The sequence below is a fragment of the Nerophis lumbriciformis genome, linkage group LG04, assembly GCF_033978685.3.
Source record: "Nerophis lumbriciformis linkage group LG04, RoL_Nlum_v2.1, whole genome shotgun sequence".
NCBI classification, from domain to species: domain Eukaryota; kingdom Metazoa; phylum Chordata; class Actinopteri; order Syngnathiformes; family Syngnathidae; genus Nerophis; species Nerophis lumbriciformis.
The window spans coordinates 23,890,001-23,906,003 of NC_084551.2; the positions used below are offsets into that span (position 1 = coordinate 23,890,001).

The 16,003-nt window shown below is 39.8% G+C and overlaps 1 protein-coding gene across 12 annotated transcripts in view; it reads right to left on the minus strand.

Moving 5' to 3' along the window:
• The window catches only part of cobl (cordon-bleu WH2 repeat protein), a 176,022-nt gene that overhangs the window by 52,015 nt on the left and 108,004 nt on the right, over positions 1–16,003 (minus strand). For 9 of the 12 annotated variants that reach the window (XR_009814687.1, XM_061950969.1, XM_061950977.2 and 6 more), the window contains 5 exons: positions 12,925–13,138; positions 10,106–10,334; positions 9,429–9,473; positions 8,441–8,529; positions 8,231–8,302 (listed from right to left, as the gene is read on the minus strand). Coding sequence is in view for 11 of the 12 variants with exons in the window: in XM_061950969.1 (XP_061806953.1) it covers positions 8,231–8,302; positions 8,441–8,529; positions 9,429–9,473; positions 10,106–10,334; positions 12,925–13,138 (649 nt within the window). In the remaining variant the exon portion in view is untranslated. The remainder of the gene's footprint in view (positions 1–8,230; positions 8,303–8,440; positions 8,530–9,428; positions 9,474–10,105; positions 10,335–12,924; positions 13,139–16,003) is intronic. The other 3 variants (XM_061951015.1, XM_061951000.2, XM_061951023.1) reach the window with 3 other exon arrangements.

The window sequence follows — 16,003 nt, forward strand, 5'->3', positions numbered from 1 at the left end:
ATGTGTACAAGGCCCCCAGAGTGTCTACTGTGTACAAACCCTGTGTCCATATGAGTTGGGAAATTGTGTTAGATGTAAATATAAACAGAATACAATGATTTGCAAATCATTTTCAACCCATATTCAGTTGAATATGCTACAAAGACAACATATTTGATGTTCAAACTGATAAACATTTTTTTTTTTTGCAAATAATCATTAACTTTAGAATTTGATGCCAGCAACACGTGACAAAGAAGTTGGGAAAGGTGGCAATAAATACTGATAAAGTTGAGAAATGCTCATCAAACACTTATTTGGAACATCACAGGCAAATTGGCAACAGGTGGGTGCCATGATTGGGTATAAAAGTAGATTCCATGAAATGCTCAGTCATTCACAAACAAGGATGGGGCGAGGGTCACCACTTTGTCAACAAATGCGTGAGCAAATTGTTGAACAGTTTAAGAAAAACCTTTCTCAACCAGCTATTGCAAGGAATATAGGGATTTCACCATCTACGGTCCGTAATATCATCAAAGGGTTCAGAGAATCTGGAGAAATCACTGCACGTAAGCAGCTAAGCCCGTGACCTTCGATCCCTCAGGCTGTATTGCATCAACAAGCGACATCAGTGTGTAAAGGATATCACCACATGGGATCAGGAACACTTCAGAAACCCACTGTCAGTAACTACAGTTGGTCGCTACATCTGTAAGTGCAAGTTAAAACTCTCCTATGCAAGGCAAAAACCGTTTATCAACAACACCCAGAAACGCCGTCGGCTTTGCTGGGCCTGAGCTCATCTAAGATGGACTGATACAAAGTGGAAAAGTGTTCTGTGGTCTGACGAGTCCACATTTCAAATTGTTTTTGGAAACTGTGGTCGTCCTGTCTTCCGGACCAAAGAGGAAAAGAACCATCCGGATTGTTATAGGCGCAAAGTTGAAAAGCCAGCATCTGTGATGGTATGGGGGTGTATTAGTGCCCAAGACATGGGTAACTTACACATCTGTGAAGGCGCCATTAATGCTGAAAGGTACATACAGGTTTTGGAGCAACATATGTTGCCATCCAAGCAATGTTACCATGGACGCCCCTGCTTATTTCAGCAAGACAATGCCAAGCCACGTGTTACATCAACGTGGCTTCATAGTAAAAAAGTGTGGGTCTTAGACTGGCCCCCCTGCAGTCCAGACCTTTTCTCCCATTGAAAATGTGTGGCGCATTATGAAGCCTAAAATACCACAACGGAGACCCCCGGGCTGTTGAACAACTTAAGCTGTACATCAAGCAAGAATGGGAAAGAATTCCACCTGAGAAGCTTAAAAAATGTGTCTCCTCAGTTCCCAAACGTTTACTGAGTGTTGTTAAAAGGAAAGGCCATGTAACACCCAGGGCCCTACTCGGACTTTATTAATGAATTCTTAGAGTTCGTTGCTGATCTAGTGACGCACGCAGACAATATAATCATAATGGGGGACTTTAATATCCATATGAATACCCCATCGGACCCTCAGTGCGTGGCGCTCCAGACTATAATTGATAGCTGTGGTCTTACACAAATAATAAATGAACCTACGCATCGCAACGGCAATACGATAGATCTAGTGCTGGTCAGGGTGTCACCACCTCCAAAGTTATGGTACTCCCGTATACTAAAGTAATGTCCGATCATTACCTTATAAAATTCGAAGTTCTGACTCATTGTCAACAAACTAATAATAATAATAACTGCTATAGCAGCCGCAACATTAATGCTGCCACAACGATGACTCTTGCTGACCTACTGCCTTCGGTAATGGCACCATTCCCAAATTATGTCGGCTCTATTGATAACCTCACTAACAACTTTGACAATGCCCTGCGCAAAACCATTGATAGTATAGCACCGCTAAAACAAAAAAGGGCCCCTAAAAGGCGCACCCCATGGTTTACAGAAGAAACCAGAGCTCATAAATTATCATGTAGAAAGTTGGAACGCAAATGGCGCGCGACCAAGCTTGAGGTTTTCCATCAAGCATGGAGTGATAGTTTAATATCGTATAAACGCATGCTTACCTTAGCTAAAGCTAAATATTACTCAAATCTGATCCGCCTCAACAAAAACGACCCTAAATTTTTGTTTAGTACAGTAGCATCCCTAACCCAACAAGGGACTCCTCCCAATAGCTCCACCCACTCGGCAGATGACTTTATGAATTTCTTTAATAAGAAAATTGAACTCATTAGAAAGGAGATTAAAGACAACGCATCCCAGCTACAACTGGGTTTTATGAACACAGTTACAACTGTATCTACGACGGATACTGCAATACAAAATAGTCTCTCTCTTTTTGATGAAATAACATTAGAGGAACTATTACAGCGTGTAAGTGGGATAAAACAAACAACATGTTTACTCGACCCACTTCCTGGGAAACTTATCAAGGAGCTTTTTGTATTATTAGGTCCATCAGTGCTAAATATTATAAACTTATCACTTTCCTCTGGCACTGTTCCCCTAGCATTCAAGAAAGCGGTTATTCATCCTCTACTCAAAAGACCTAACCTTGATCCTGACCTCATGGTAAACTACCGACCGGTGTCCCACCTTCCCTTTATTTCGAAAATCCTCGAAAAAATTGTCGCACAGCAGCTAAATGAACACTTAGTGTCTAACAATCTCTGTGAACCTTTTCAATCCGGTTTCAGGGCAAATCACTCTACGGAGACAGCCCTCGCAAAAATGACTAATGATCTACTGCTAACGATGGATTCTGATGCGTCATCTATGTTGCTGCTTCTTGATCTTAGCGCTGCTTTCGATACCGTCGATCATAATATTTTATTAGAGCGTATCAAAACACGTATTGGTATGTCAGACTTAGCTTTGTCGTGGTTTAACTCTTATCTTACTGACAGGATGCAATGCGTCTCCCATAATAATGTGACCTCGGACTATGTTAAGGTAACGTGCGGAGTTCCTCAGGGTTCGGTTCTTGGCCCTGCACTCTTTAGTATTTACATGCTGCCGCTAGGCGACATCATACGCAAATACGGTGTTAGCTTTCATTGTTATGCTGATGACACCCAACTCTACATGCCCCTGAAGCTGACCAACACGCCGGATTGTAGTCAGCTGGAGGCGTGTCTTAATGAAATTAAACAATGGATGTCCGCTAACTTCTTGCAACTCAACGCCAAGAAAACGGAAATGCTGATTATCGGTCCTGCTAAACACCGACATTTATTTAATAATACCACCTTAACATTTGACAACCAAACAATTACACAAGGCGAATCAGTAAAGAATCTGGGTATTATCTTCGACCCAACTCTCTCGTTTGAATCACACATTAAGAGTGTTACTAAAACGGCCTTCTTTCATCTCCGTAATATCGCTAAAATCCGTTCTATTTTATCCACTAGCGACGCTGAGATCATTATTCATGCGTTCGTTACGTCTCGTCTCGACTACTGTAACGTATTATTTTCGGGTCTCCCTATGTCTAGCATTAAAAAATTACAGTTGGTACAAAATGCGGCTGCTAGACTTTTGACAAGAACAAGAAAGTTTGATCATATTACGCCTATACTGGCTCACCTGCTCTGGCTTCCTGTGCACTTAAGATGTGACTTTAAGGTTTTACTACTTACGTATAAAATACTACACGGTCTAGCTCCGTCCTATCTTGTCGATTGCATTGTACCATATGTCCCGGCAAGAAATCTGCGTTCAAAGAACTCCGGCTTATTAGTGATTCCCAGAGCCCAAAAAAAGTCTGCGGGCTATAGAGCGTTTTCTATTCGGGCTCCAGTACTATGGAATGCCCTCCCGGTAACAATTAGAGATGCTACCTCAGTAGAAGCATTTAAGTCCCATCTTAAAACTCATTTGTATACTTTAGCCTTTAAATAGCCCCCCTGTTGGACCAGTTGATCTGCCGTTTCTTTTCTTTTCTCCTCTGCTCCCCTTTTCCTTGAGGGGGGGGGGGGGGGGGGGGGGGCACAGGTCCGGTGGCCATGGATGAAGTGCTGGCTGTCCAGAGTCGTGACCCGGGGTGGACCGCTCGCCTGTGCATCGGCTGGGAACATCTCTGCGCTGCTGACCCGTCTCCGCTCGGGATGGTGTCCTGCTGGCCCCACTATGGACTGGACTCTTACTATTATGTTGGATCCACTATGGACTGGACTCTCACAATATTATGTCAGACCCACTCGACATCCATTGCTTTCGGTCTCCCCTAGAGGGGGGGGGTTACCCACATATGCGGTCCTCTCCAAGGTTTCTCATAGTCATTCACATCGACGTCCCACTGGGGTGAGTTTTTCCTTGCCCGTATGTGGGCTTTGTACCGAGGATGTCGTTGTGGCTTGTGCAGCCCTTTGAGACACTTGTGATTTAGGGCTATATAAATAAAGATTGATTGATTGATTGATTGATTGAACACAGTGGTGAACATGCCCTTTCCCAACTACTTTGGCACGTGTTGCAGCCATGAAATTCTAAGTTAATTATGATTTGCAAAAAAAAAAAAAAGTTTATGAGTTTGAACATCAAATATCTTGTCTTTGTAGTGCATTCAATTGAATATGGGTTGAAAAGGATTTGCAAATCATTGTATTCCGTTTATATTTACATCTAACACAATTTCCCAACTCATATGGAAACGGGGTTTGTAGTTAAAATTAGGAGGTCAGCTGTTACAGCTGACCTCCAGTCCCTATAGATGTGTGTACTGTAGCGTGAGTGAGATATGTATGCTTGTGGGAACTACCGTATTTTTCGGACTATAAGTCGCTCCGGAGTATAAGTCGCACCGGCCGAAGATGCATAATAAAGAAGGAAAAAAACATATATAAGTCGCACTGGAGTGTAAGTCGCATTTTTGGGGGAAATTTATTTGATAAAACCCAACACCAAGAATAGACATTTGAAAGACAATTTAAAATAAATAAAGAATAGTGAACAACAGGCTGAATAAGTGTACGTTATATGACGCATAAATAACCAACTGAAAACGTGCTTGGTATGTTGTTAACGTAACATATTATGGTAAGAGTCATTCAAATAACTATAAGATATAGAACATGCTATACGTTTACCAAACAATCTGTCACTCCTAATCGCTAAATCCGATGAAATCTTATATGTCTAGTCTCTTACGTGAATAAGCTAAATAATATTATTTGATATTTTACGGTAATGTGTTAATAATTTCACACATAAGTCGCTCCTGAGTATAAGTCGCACCCCCGGTCAAACTATGAAAAAAACTGCGACTTATAGTCAGAAAAATACGGTAATAATGCGATTAAAATTGGGGGACATCAAGGTAATGGTGGGTCCCAACCAAGCCGAGCCCCCCAAATCCTAAGTGTCTAATATGCAGCTAAGATTGAGGGATGGACGAGCAGGGGACAAGACAGGAGGACTGGAGCCCCATAGGAGGCATCCTCATCCCCCCGCAGAACCATCCCCCAAAGTCTTATATATGTGTGAGTGTGTGTGCTATAAGTAGGAGGAGTAGAGGCTCCAGACACGGCAACAAAAACAAAACAAATGTGGGGTATATGTCAAATGGAGTCTGTTGAAGTTAAAATAAAACAGGTGACATTGAAGCAACTTCCATTTGGAATGCTAAAAAACAAACAATGTTCAAAGTACACTATAACATTCATATGAACTCTTTTTGACTTTTCCCCACCTGCTCTCTGCTACTCTCTGGTAAACAATCTGTCAAGAGCAAAAGATGAAAACATAACTGTGCAAAATGTGCCCCAGCATTTGGGAGGACACACGCTAATATTGGGATACATCTTCATTCAGCATTATCTCAAATATGGGATAGGTTGATTGGCAACACTAAATTGACCCTAGTCACATTCTATCTGTGTTGGCCCTGCGATGAGGTGGCGACTTCAGCCCAAAGGCAGCTGGGATAGGCTACGGCACCCCCCCATAACCCCGAGAGGGACAAGCGGTAGAAAATAGATGGATGTTCTCAATTTACTACGACGTACATTTTAAACCATCTCTCTTACTATGGGCTGACTTGGTACACCATTTGCTAGTCAACAAATACTGCAATTACATGACAGCAATAAACTAAACCCAAGCTCCAGAATGGATAAGAACGGCGAAAATGAACATGGCAATGGTCGTTGGCACGCACACGCACACACTTACATGGTTAGGCTTCTAATGAACAATTAGAGATTAGAGGTTGGGCTTTTAGTGCTGATGTGGGGTAATATGATGCATTCATTGTGATAAGCCTCTCTGTGTGTGCTCAAAAATGGGTGTGTGGGGTTAGAAAATCCTTCCTCACAAAAACAGATGCTCATCTGCATTGAAGGCCACCTAAAATATAGTATGACTAAGCACACAATCTGTTTTATTGGTTTCACTGGTGTGATGCAATATGTAACAACAGTTAACTGGCATCATTCACACGTTAATGCAAACAAACATTGTAAAATGTATGCAAAGGCATTCAAAAAGAGTGACAGACATAAAAGGGCAATGTTAAAAATGGTAGCAGTGACAAAGACAAAGCGTAGGGAAAAAGAACAAAGGGGTAGAAACGAAGGAAGATAAATAGCGGTCTAAAGCTTGGTGGGACAGCGAATGATTTAGACTGAGGCAGGCAGCTAATATAATCAAACGTCAAACAGATCTGAGTATGGCCCCAGATGGGTACTGCTGATCAGAGGTTCATGGCTTCCTAATCTAATCAATGTGACTGGGTTGTGGAAAAACACAGGTAGGGAGCTACTTATTGCATCTATCATCATAAACTCATGGGGCACTTATGTGGTTAAAAGGAGCTACAGCCATATTTTAACAATAAAATACCTCTTCCAAACTGTCTGGAAACGACTGTCATTCGACACTGGCACAAATGAAAGCACTTAAGTTTAAGAAAAGAAAGTCAGCTCTTACTAAGATGGGAATTGGTGGTAATTTGCCGCCCTCTACAGGGCACTATGAGAATGCAGCTTTTTTATGAAGCTATGCAATGTTTTTAGAATGTCATACAATAACTTTTTTAAACGTTTTACTTGCACATCATTTATTTGTGCTAAAGAGTTTTATTCTAAAGTACCACCCACAGGGTTTATTTCAAAGTCAAATTTGTCCATGAGCACACCAGTCGGAGTCTCCTCATTCATCTTTGCACACATGATCACTGAATGTTAATATAACAAACCACTCCTTTTATTAGGGGTACCATTAACCATGCAGGGGTCAAAATAAATTGCATGATTCATTTGCATATATATATATATGATAAATGAAATAGTTTTTTGTGATTAATCATTAAACAATGAACAAATAAAAGCATGACCAAACGAATAAAAGCATGACTAAATGATAAGACACTACAGTATATTTGTTTCCTCATATCCTGCTTCAGCCTTATGCATGTAAAAACCATACATATGTATTACTTCTTAATCTAGTTATTTAGACATGTTTTCACAGTCACCAGTCAATTACAGCATATACGAACAATCATTTACACTCACATTCACAACTATCGGCAATTAATGTACTCACACTAGGCCTTAAGTGTGTAAAACTTCACATTGAGTGTTTATTTTGGGATTTTGCAGGTGTCTGACAAGTACAGTTTTACAGTAAATGAGAGACAATTCTAACAAACATACTTCAAGTATCTACAGATCCATGATATTGTTGCCCTCGCTTTGTATAAGCATCTTCAGCATTAATCACCTACATTGCACAATGTGTATCAGCTATGGCAGTGGTACCGGTCCGTGGATCGATTGGTACTGGGCCGCACAAGAAATTAAAAAAATAAAATAAAATAAAATAATAATTATTATTTTTTTTTTTTATTAAATTAACATAAAAAACACAAGATACACTTACAATCAGTGCACCAACCCAAAAAACCTCCCTCCCCCATTTACACTCATTCACAATCATTCGCACAAAAGGGTTGTTTCTTTCTGTTATTAATATTTCTGGTTCCTACATTATATATCAATATAGATCAATACAGTGTGCAGGGATACAGTCCGTAAGCACACACGATTGTATTTTTTTATGACAACCCCACCCCCCCCGATCCGTGGGACAAATTTTCAAGCGTTGACCGGTCCGCAGTTACAAAAAGGTTGGGGACCACTGAGCTTTGGTATTAAAAAGGTACTGACCCCTAGTACAGTCTACATATCTTTACTAATCCTGAGCGAGATTCCCTTAATGTGTTTCAAGATGTGTGGTAGTAATACTTACATTGAAGCTTTGGCCTGCATTAAGTGTAACTTTATCATTGGGGTCATCCATGCCAAAAGAGGTTGTCTCTGTCTGCAAAAAGGAAGGCAAAGCTCACATGCAACATCCACATGCTAAGCCATGCATTATTTGTCCCAAGTTACACAAGGAGGAAGTATGGATGCATGCACCACTCCAAGTTGATCTATGAATTACCAAATTAATTCTCACCTTGGACTTTCTCCTGCCAAGCTGGAATAAACCAAAAAGACCTTTTTTAGTCCCCGTGTCTAAACTGGCGGTACTGGAGCAGATGGAGTCTGGCAAAACAAGACAAAACCACATAAGAAAACGGTAACACTGAAGCAACTGAACTGACACAAGAATAACCCTGAGAAAGCTCTGGGTGAGGAATTCAGTGCCACTGAAGGGTTAGACTCTACATACACAAATTTGTATTTAAAATATTAGTGTTGAACATAAATGTTGAGGGGTCTATTACTGTATTACTAATTCAACTGGACTGACTATGAAACTAATGATGGGCTTGCTGATACATTGCAATGTTTATTCAGCAGAGGGCGATACAGGTCCAATTGTTTCCAAGCAAAATATATGTAAACTAATAAAAAGCTTCACTACAATTAATGGTTTTGGACATGCAGGCTAGGATGGATTACAATAGAGTACCAAAAGGTTAACAGTGAATAATAGGTAAGCCTCACTGAAAATTAGCACTCAAGAAAAAAAAGCAGGGTTATAAAGCAGTGGTTCTTAACCTGGGTTCGGTGAGTCGGCCTCAGGGGTTCGGTGGAGCCTCCGCCGCGGAGGTCAAGACACACCCGACTCATCTTGTAGATAAAAGCTTCTCCCTATCGGCGTACTATGGATACCCCCAAACAATGTTCCCTCTAATTTTCCATTTGATTTGCACGTGAGTAATTTGTTGTGAGTTCATGCACTGTGTTGGTTTTGTTCTTTAAACAAGGTGATGTTCATGCACGGTTCATTTTGTGCACCAGTAAAAAAACATAACTTTGTCGTGAGTTTGAAAAAACAACATTTTATTTATCACTAAAGAAGGGTTCGGTGAATGCGCATATGAAACTGGTGGGGTTCGGTACCTCCAACAAGGTTAAGAACCACTGTTATAGAGCAAGGACCATTTTGTTGGTTATAAGAGCCAGCATTAAGGTTGTAACCAGGACATGACTAATACCTGAGTAGTTTAGAGCAGGAATGGAAGCCAGTTTAGGCTGCAGAACTGGAAAAAATGACAAGGTTTAAAAATCAAAAATCCATCAAAAACATGAGCCATTGCCCGTGGCTGCTAATTTAACATTTGCTTTTTTAGGTTCTCTTGAGATAAGATAAGAATCTTTACTGTCCTTGTACGCGCATACACGGTACAGCAGTTCAACAACATTTGGGAACAGTTTCTCCCCTCAGTGCAAAACAGGTAAATAATAAATAGGTAAATGGAAAGATACATATAAAATGTAAATATAGAAAAAAATGTAGAAGACAAATATAATAACTGGAATCCTATACACAAATTACACAGAAAGACAATGGCAGCAGGAGGATGAAGACTGTATTTGTCAATTGTCGGTTAACATAACTGACTACTTTAAAATATGACAAACAAATTTAAGCAAATAGGATTTAACATGCAGGACATTTCATACCCATAAAAGTTGGATCATTTGCCACCACATTCACAAAACACAGCAACAGCACAAATCTAATTTGATTAGTATGTGCTGCTGAGTGAGTATGTTTATAAAAGCAAGTCACAAAAAAAATATTTTAAATAATGTGGTGCTGGTATGCGAGCCGAGGAGGAACATTGTGTATTCATTCTAGGTAATAAGTGAAAGGATTGTCAATATTTACCTTGACTCTTATCAAGAACATACAGCTCCTTAATTCCAAGCTGTGTTAAAGATGTGTCCAGTGGTAACTCTTCGCGACTGATGCTGTCCTTGAGGAGCTGGACACGTGTAGGGTCTAACTCACACTTTTCACAAATGACCGGTTTCAGGGCCTGAAGTGGTACAGACGGGTTGACCCGTACCACTGCCTTCTGACCGCCGTGATAGTTCAGCATCAAACGCACTGTTTTCTGGAGACAGAAAATGTTGGTAAAATTAAGACATGTATATATTTATGTTACATTAATAAAACTCATTGATGTAATTAGAAAATAATTCCATGGCAGTTGTTGCACGAGAGGAATTTTCTTCCCATTAGGAATTACAAAGTAAATAGTGATAATAAAGTTGTATGTATACAGTGTTCACCATACAGTATTTTATACACACATTATATTTTTAGTATTTAAGGGTCTGTATCTAGGACCTCAGGCCCATTTTGTACCATCTTGTGTAAATTCCAGGAATTTTTATGTCACACGAGCATAGTACCCAAGATCCCAGATTAACAAGTATCTCAAGCACAAACAACAGCATTATGGGTGTCCCAATTCAATATTGACATCAGAAATCGGTTTGATATCAGCAGTGGCTTACATGTAAAATCTTCTATATAAGGGCTCCGATACAAGTAGTCTTGCTACTCTCAATAACATTTACTTGCGCAAAAATGGACAGCCAGTTACATCTAAATGTCCACCAATAAGCACACAAGGTTGGTCTTTGTAATTTAGTGAAGTCATTTACAAAAGGTAAATATGGTAAGCTAAGGCTATTAAAAGCAAACAGCTACACGACACATAAGCAGACAATAAAGTCTATAACCTTTTCACAAATACAGTAAGTTTTAAAAATTTAACAATATTGCAGTCTAAAACAAGACGTGTCAATATAGGCAAGTATCAAAATATTGTAGTTGCATATTACTTACAAATGCAAAGTCTCCAAAGCAGAAACATATTAGAAAGTATTACCAAATGTGTCCGCATTAACTTACTGAATTATGTGCTCAATTTAATGAAATATTTTGGCCACTAGTTGTCTGCAAAATTTAAAAAAAAACAACTTAACCTTAAAGACAGCATAAATCCATTCCAAACCATTAAATGAATGTCAGTGTTTTTCATACCCACCATTGTTCTGTTTAAGTAATTTCACCTGATCAAGCCTTTCTAACATTCCACACTACAAATTAATAAAAGTATGTATGATTCCTGCTAATATTGTATTTGCTCAATATCGGCGACAACCAAAACTCATCAAAGCTTCAATATCGGTGTTGTATCGGAAGTAAAAAAGTTGTATCGGGAATACGTTATAAATGGAATAGAATAAAAAAATAGAATAGATTGTGATCCTGTAGTGTTCGTGTGAGCCTGTTGTGTGTAGTAATGTGTGCTGGTGTAGCGATGTAGTACTCCTTTGCGTTGTGTTTTCCCCCAAAAGACGACACCCAGTCTTCATACACTGGTATGACAAAAAAAGTTCCTCAAATCCCTAACCAGTATGTGCAATTGTCCAATTTTAAGATAGGACATCAAAAGGGCTTGAAAGATTTTTGACACATCCTGTTATTTTTACAGCAGTATACAATAAAATACGGTACTTATAAAAATTAATTGCGGCAGCCCCTCCAACTGCATGACCTACTGTGCATTTTTCAAAGACAAAAATATTGAACGGTCATGCTTCCTTTCAGTTTGACTTCTTTGCAGAACAGAAAAAACATTAAGAGAAGGGCACACCTTTTTAAAAAAATACAACAAGCAAATGTAATTGAAGTATAAACACACATTATTTTGATGCTGCTGAATGAATACTGAACTTGAAAATCCCAGACAAGTAAAGCAATTTCTCTCTATGGGGAGCAGACCACTCTGGTCAGTATTAAGTGAGACCCCACTAAGTTCATGTTACAAGTTTGTAAAGAATCATTGACCTCTGACCTTCAAATACAAATTCAGATGATGAGAAAGCTAAATAAAAACAAAAGAAACACACCAAAAGAGCAGCTTTTGCAAAGCCTCTTCAGCTAATCTGAAAAGAGGTTGTACAATTTCAAAAGTCATCCATGCATTATTCTGTTTTACAGTAGTTAATATCCATCCATCCATCCATTTTCTACCGCTTCTCCCTTTTGGGGTTGCGGGGGGTGCTGGAGCCTATCTCAGCTGCATTCTAATAGACAAATAATAGCAATATTGGCCACAGTTCATAGTCAAATGCGAGTATTCACATTGGTTAGTCAGATTTACTATCGTGTACAGTGTAGTCATCTAAATATTATAAAGTTACTATATAATGTAGACTTAAATAGGGTCAGTACCTGGCCATAGGCCAGTAAATGTTCACATGGAGCGATCACAGCCAATGAGTCCTGACACGGGCAGAGAAATAATGCATGGTAACCAAAGGTAAAACACTCATCAAATATTCAAACTGTGGGGGGGAGGGAGAGTGTAAAATATCCAAATGTACATGCAAAAATGAAAAAAAAAAATAAAAACAAAAGCCAAGAATGAACCTCAAAACACACGACACCAAACTCCTGCCTTACCATGGCCCCTTACAAGCCTTGCTTTCTGCTGGTAGTCAGAGGCCAAAAGTAGATTTGGGGTAGATAGAGCGTAAGGTAGCGTGCATTAGATAGTATAATCAAGTTTACTAATACACAAATAACCTGTTTAAAATGGCTACATTTAAAACATACGTGATACTGTACAGAATGTGTTTGAGATTAAAAACCTTCGACAACAAGATTCAAATTACAAACTAGATCACCTCAGGGACTTTAGGTGCCGGTCTGCGAAGCACCGCTTTCTCTTCGCAGGCTTTCTCCTTGATGAGGACACAGGCCACATTGAGGGAGCCCAGCAGTAAGTTGGGCTTGAACCCTAAAGCGTGGCCTTCGGGTGACAACAGCTCCAGTGAGTGCAGTGCTGGATTCAGATGGTAGCGGCTACACAGATCAACCAGCAAGTCCATCAGCGCCTTACTGAGAGAGGTAGCAACGAGTGAGAGGAGAGGGCGACAGGGGGAAGAAAGTGAAAGAAGTAAAACAAGGGTGGAGAGGAGGAATGGTGGGAGGGAGTTTGGAAGAAAGAACCACAGAAGAGATGAGGGGAGAATATTGGGTTACAAAGCCAATCTACATGTAGCTTTAGTTCCAGTAAAAAACAATACTAAGTACAAAACAGACACTTTCACCTGATGACCTCATAAGATGAAACACTCATAATTGCTGCATCAGTTTCTTAGCAAAAAACACACTGCAAAAGTGGCCATTCCCACTTAACTTATTCAAGTGGTTTTAGCTGTTAACTCATAACTAGAGCTGCAGCTATCGAACGTTTTAGTAATCGAGTATTCAATCGAATATCCCGATCGATTAATCGAGTAATGGAATTAGTCATATTTTTGCTTAATTTTAAATGTTTTGTGTGTCCTGTCCAGCTTCTCAGGCAAATCATATTGTTGATGTAGATGCCCATATCGGCTGTACAAATTTACTTTACAAAAGAGAAGTGTGGAATACTTCTCTTGTTGCCTTATTTGTATTTTGACTTTATTAAATGGATTTATATTATTTGGTGCAGCCGGGCCGGAGCAATTTTTTTGCTTAATTAAGGTTGAATTATACATGTTAAGATGAATTGTAATTACAATCCGCAAAGTATGTGAAAATACCATTCAAACATCACAAAATGCCACAAATTGAGTTGGAATATATTCGGCAATTTCCATACATTCTACGTCACTGTAATAGCGCCTCTGCACTCTGACCATATTAAAAAAAAATTGGTCATACTGGAAATACGCAAAAATTGGAAGGAGATGTGCTGTCTATCATTCACAGTCATGGGGGGGTGGGGTGGGGGCGGAGTTTGGTGGTAGCGGGGGTGTATATTGTAGCGTCCTGGAAGAGTTAGTGCTGCAAGGGGTTCTGGGTATTTGTTCTGTTGTGTTTATATTGTGTTACGGTGCGGATGTTCTCCCGCAATGTGTGTCATTCTTGTTTGGTGTGGGTTCACAGTGTGGCGCATATTTGGATGAAGTGCTGGCTGTCCAGAGTCGGGACCCGGGGTGGACCGCTCGCCTGTGCATCGGCTGGGAACATCTCTGCGCTGCTGACCCGTCTCCGCTCGGGATGGTGTCCTGCTGGCCCCACTATGGACTGGACTCTTACTATTATGTTGGATCCACTATGGACTGGACTCTCACAATATTATGTCAGACCCACTCGACATCCATTGCTTTCGGTCTCCCCTAGAGGGGGGGGGTTACCCACATATGCGGTCCTCTCCAAGGTTTCTCATAGTCATTCACATCGACGTCCCACTGGGGTGAGTTTTTCCTTGCCCGTATGTGGGCTTTGTACCGAGGATGTCGTTGTGGCTTGTGCAGCCCTTTGAGACACTTGTGATTTAGGGCTATATAAATAAAGATTGATTGATTGATTGATATTTGTAACAGTGTTAACGTTGTTTATACGACCACCCTCAGTGTGACCTGTATGGCTGTTGATCAAGTATGCATTGCATTCACTTGTGTGTTTAAAAGCCGCATATAATATGTGACTGGGCCGGAACGCTGTTTGTATGGAGGAAAAGTGGACGTGACGACAGGTTGTAGAGGACACTAAAGGCAGTGCCTTTAAGGCATGCCCCCAACATTGTTTCCGGGTGGAAATTGGGAGAAATTCGGGAGAATGGTTGCCCCGGGAGATTTTCGGGAGGGGCACTGAAATTCGGGAGTCTCCCGGGAAAATCGGGAGGGTTGGCAAGTATGTTCACAATCCTTACGTAAGACAAGAACACATATGCTTGGCTATTTTTTAAGCATTCAAAATCGTAAATAAATAGCTAACAATTGAGTCAACAGATCAAGGGTCCTCCATTGCGCCCATAAAACCCCCCGAAAAACATCCAGAAACCACCAATACTCCATTTACATGTCCTAACCTGAAAATTAACCAAGTATAAGTGATACTGCTGTTATGAGCACTAACGCAGACGGTCTATTTTTGCGGTGCTTTGAGAGCAGTGAGCAAACACTATATTACGCCGTTATTGTTGACACACTAAGCCAGCAGCTGCTTCTGTTTCGTCTCAAACTTGCTAAAAGTACATTTTAGATTATAATTTATGCATCTCTCACCTGATATTAGACAAATGTGGCCATGGACCGAGAAGCTGCTTGAGTTTTACATCCCCTAGATCAGTGGTTCTCAACCTTTTTTCAGTGATGTACCACCTGTGAACATTTTTTTTAATTCAAGTACCCCCTAATCAGAGCAAAGCATTTTTGGTTGAAAAAAAGAGATAAAGAAGCACTATGTCATCAGTTTCTGATTTATTAAATTATACAACAGTGCAAAATATTGCTCATTTGTAGTGGTCTTTCTTGAACTATTTGGAAAAAAAGATATAAAAATAACTAAAAACTTGTTGAAAAATAAACAAGTGATTCAATTATAAATAAAGATTTCTACACATAGAAGTAATCATCAACTTAAAGTGCCCTCTTTGGGGATTGTAATAGAGATCCATCTGGATTCATGAACTTAATTCTAAACATTTCTTCACAAAAAAAGAAATCTTTAACATCAATATTTATGGAACATGTCCATAAAAAATCTAGCTGTCAACACTGAATATTGCATTGTTGCATTTCTTTTCAGTTCTTTTTGACAGACATTTTAGTGAGAAACCTGAGCTTGTGCTTCACTGAGTTTATGAACTTACATTCATATTTTGTTGAAGTAGTATTCAATAAATATATTTATAAAGGATTTTTGAATTGTTGCCATTTTTAGAATATTTAAAAAGAATCTCACGTACCCCTTGGCATACCTTCAGTA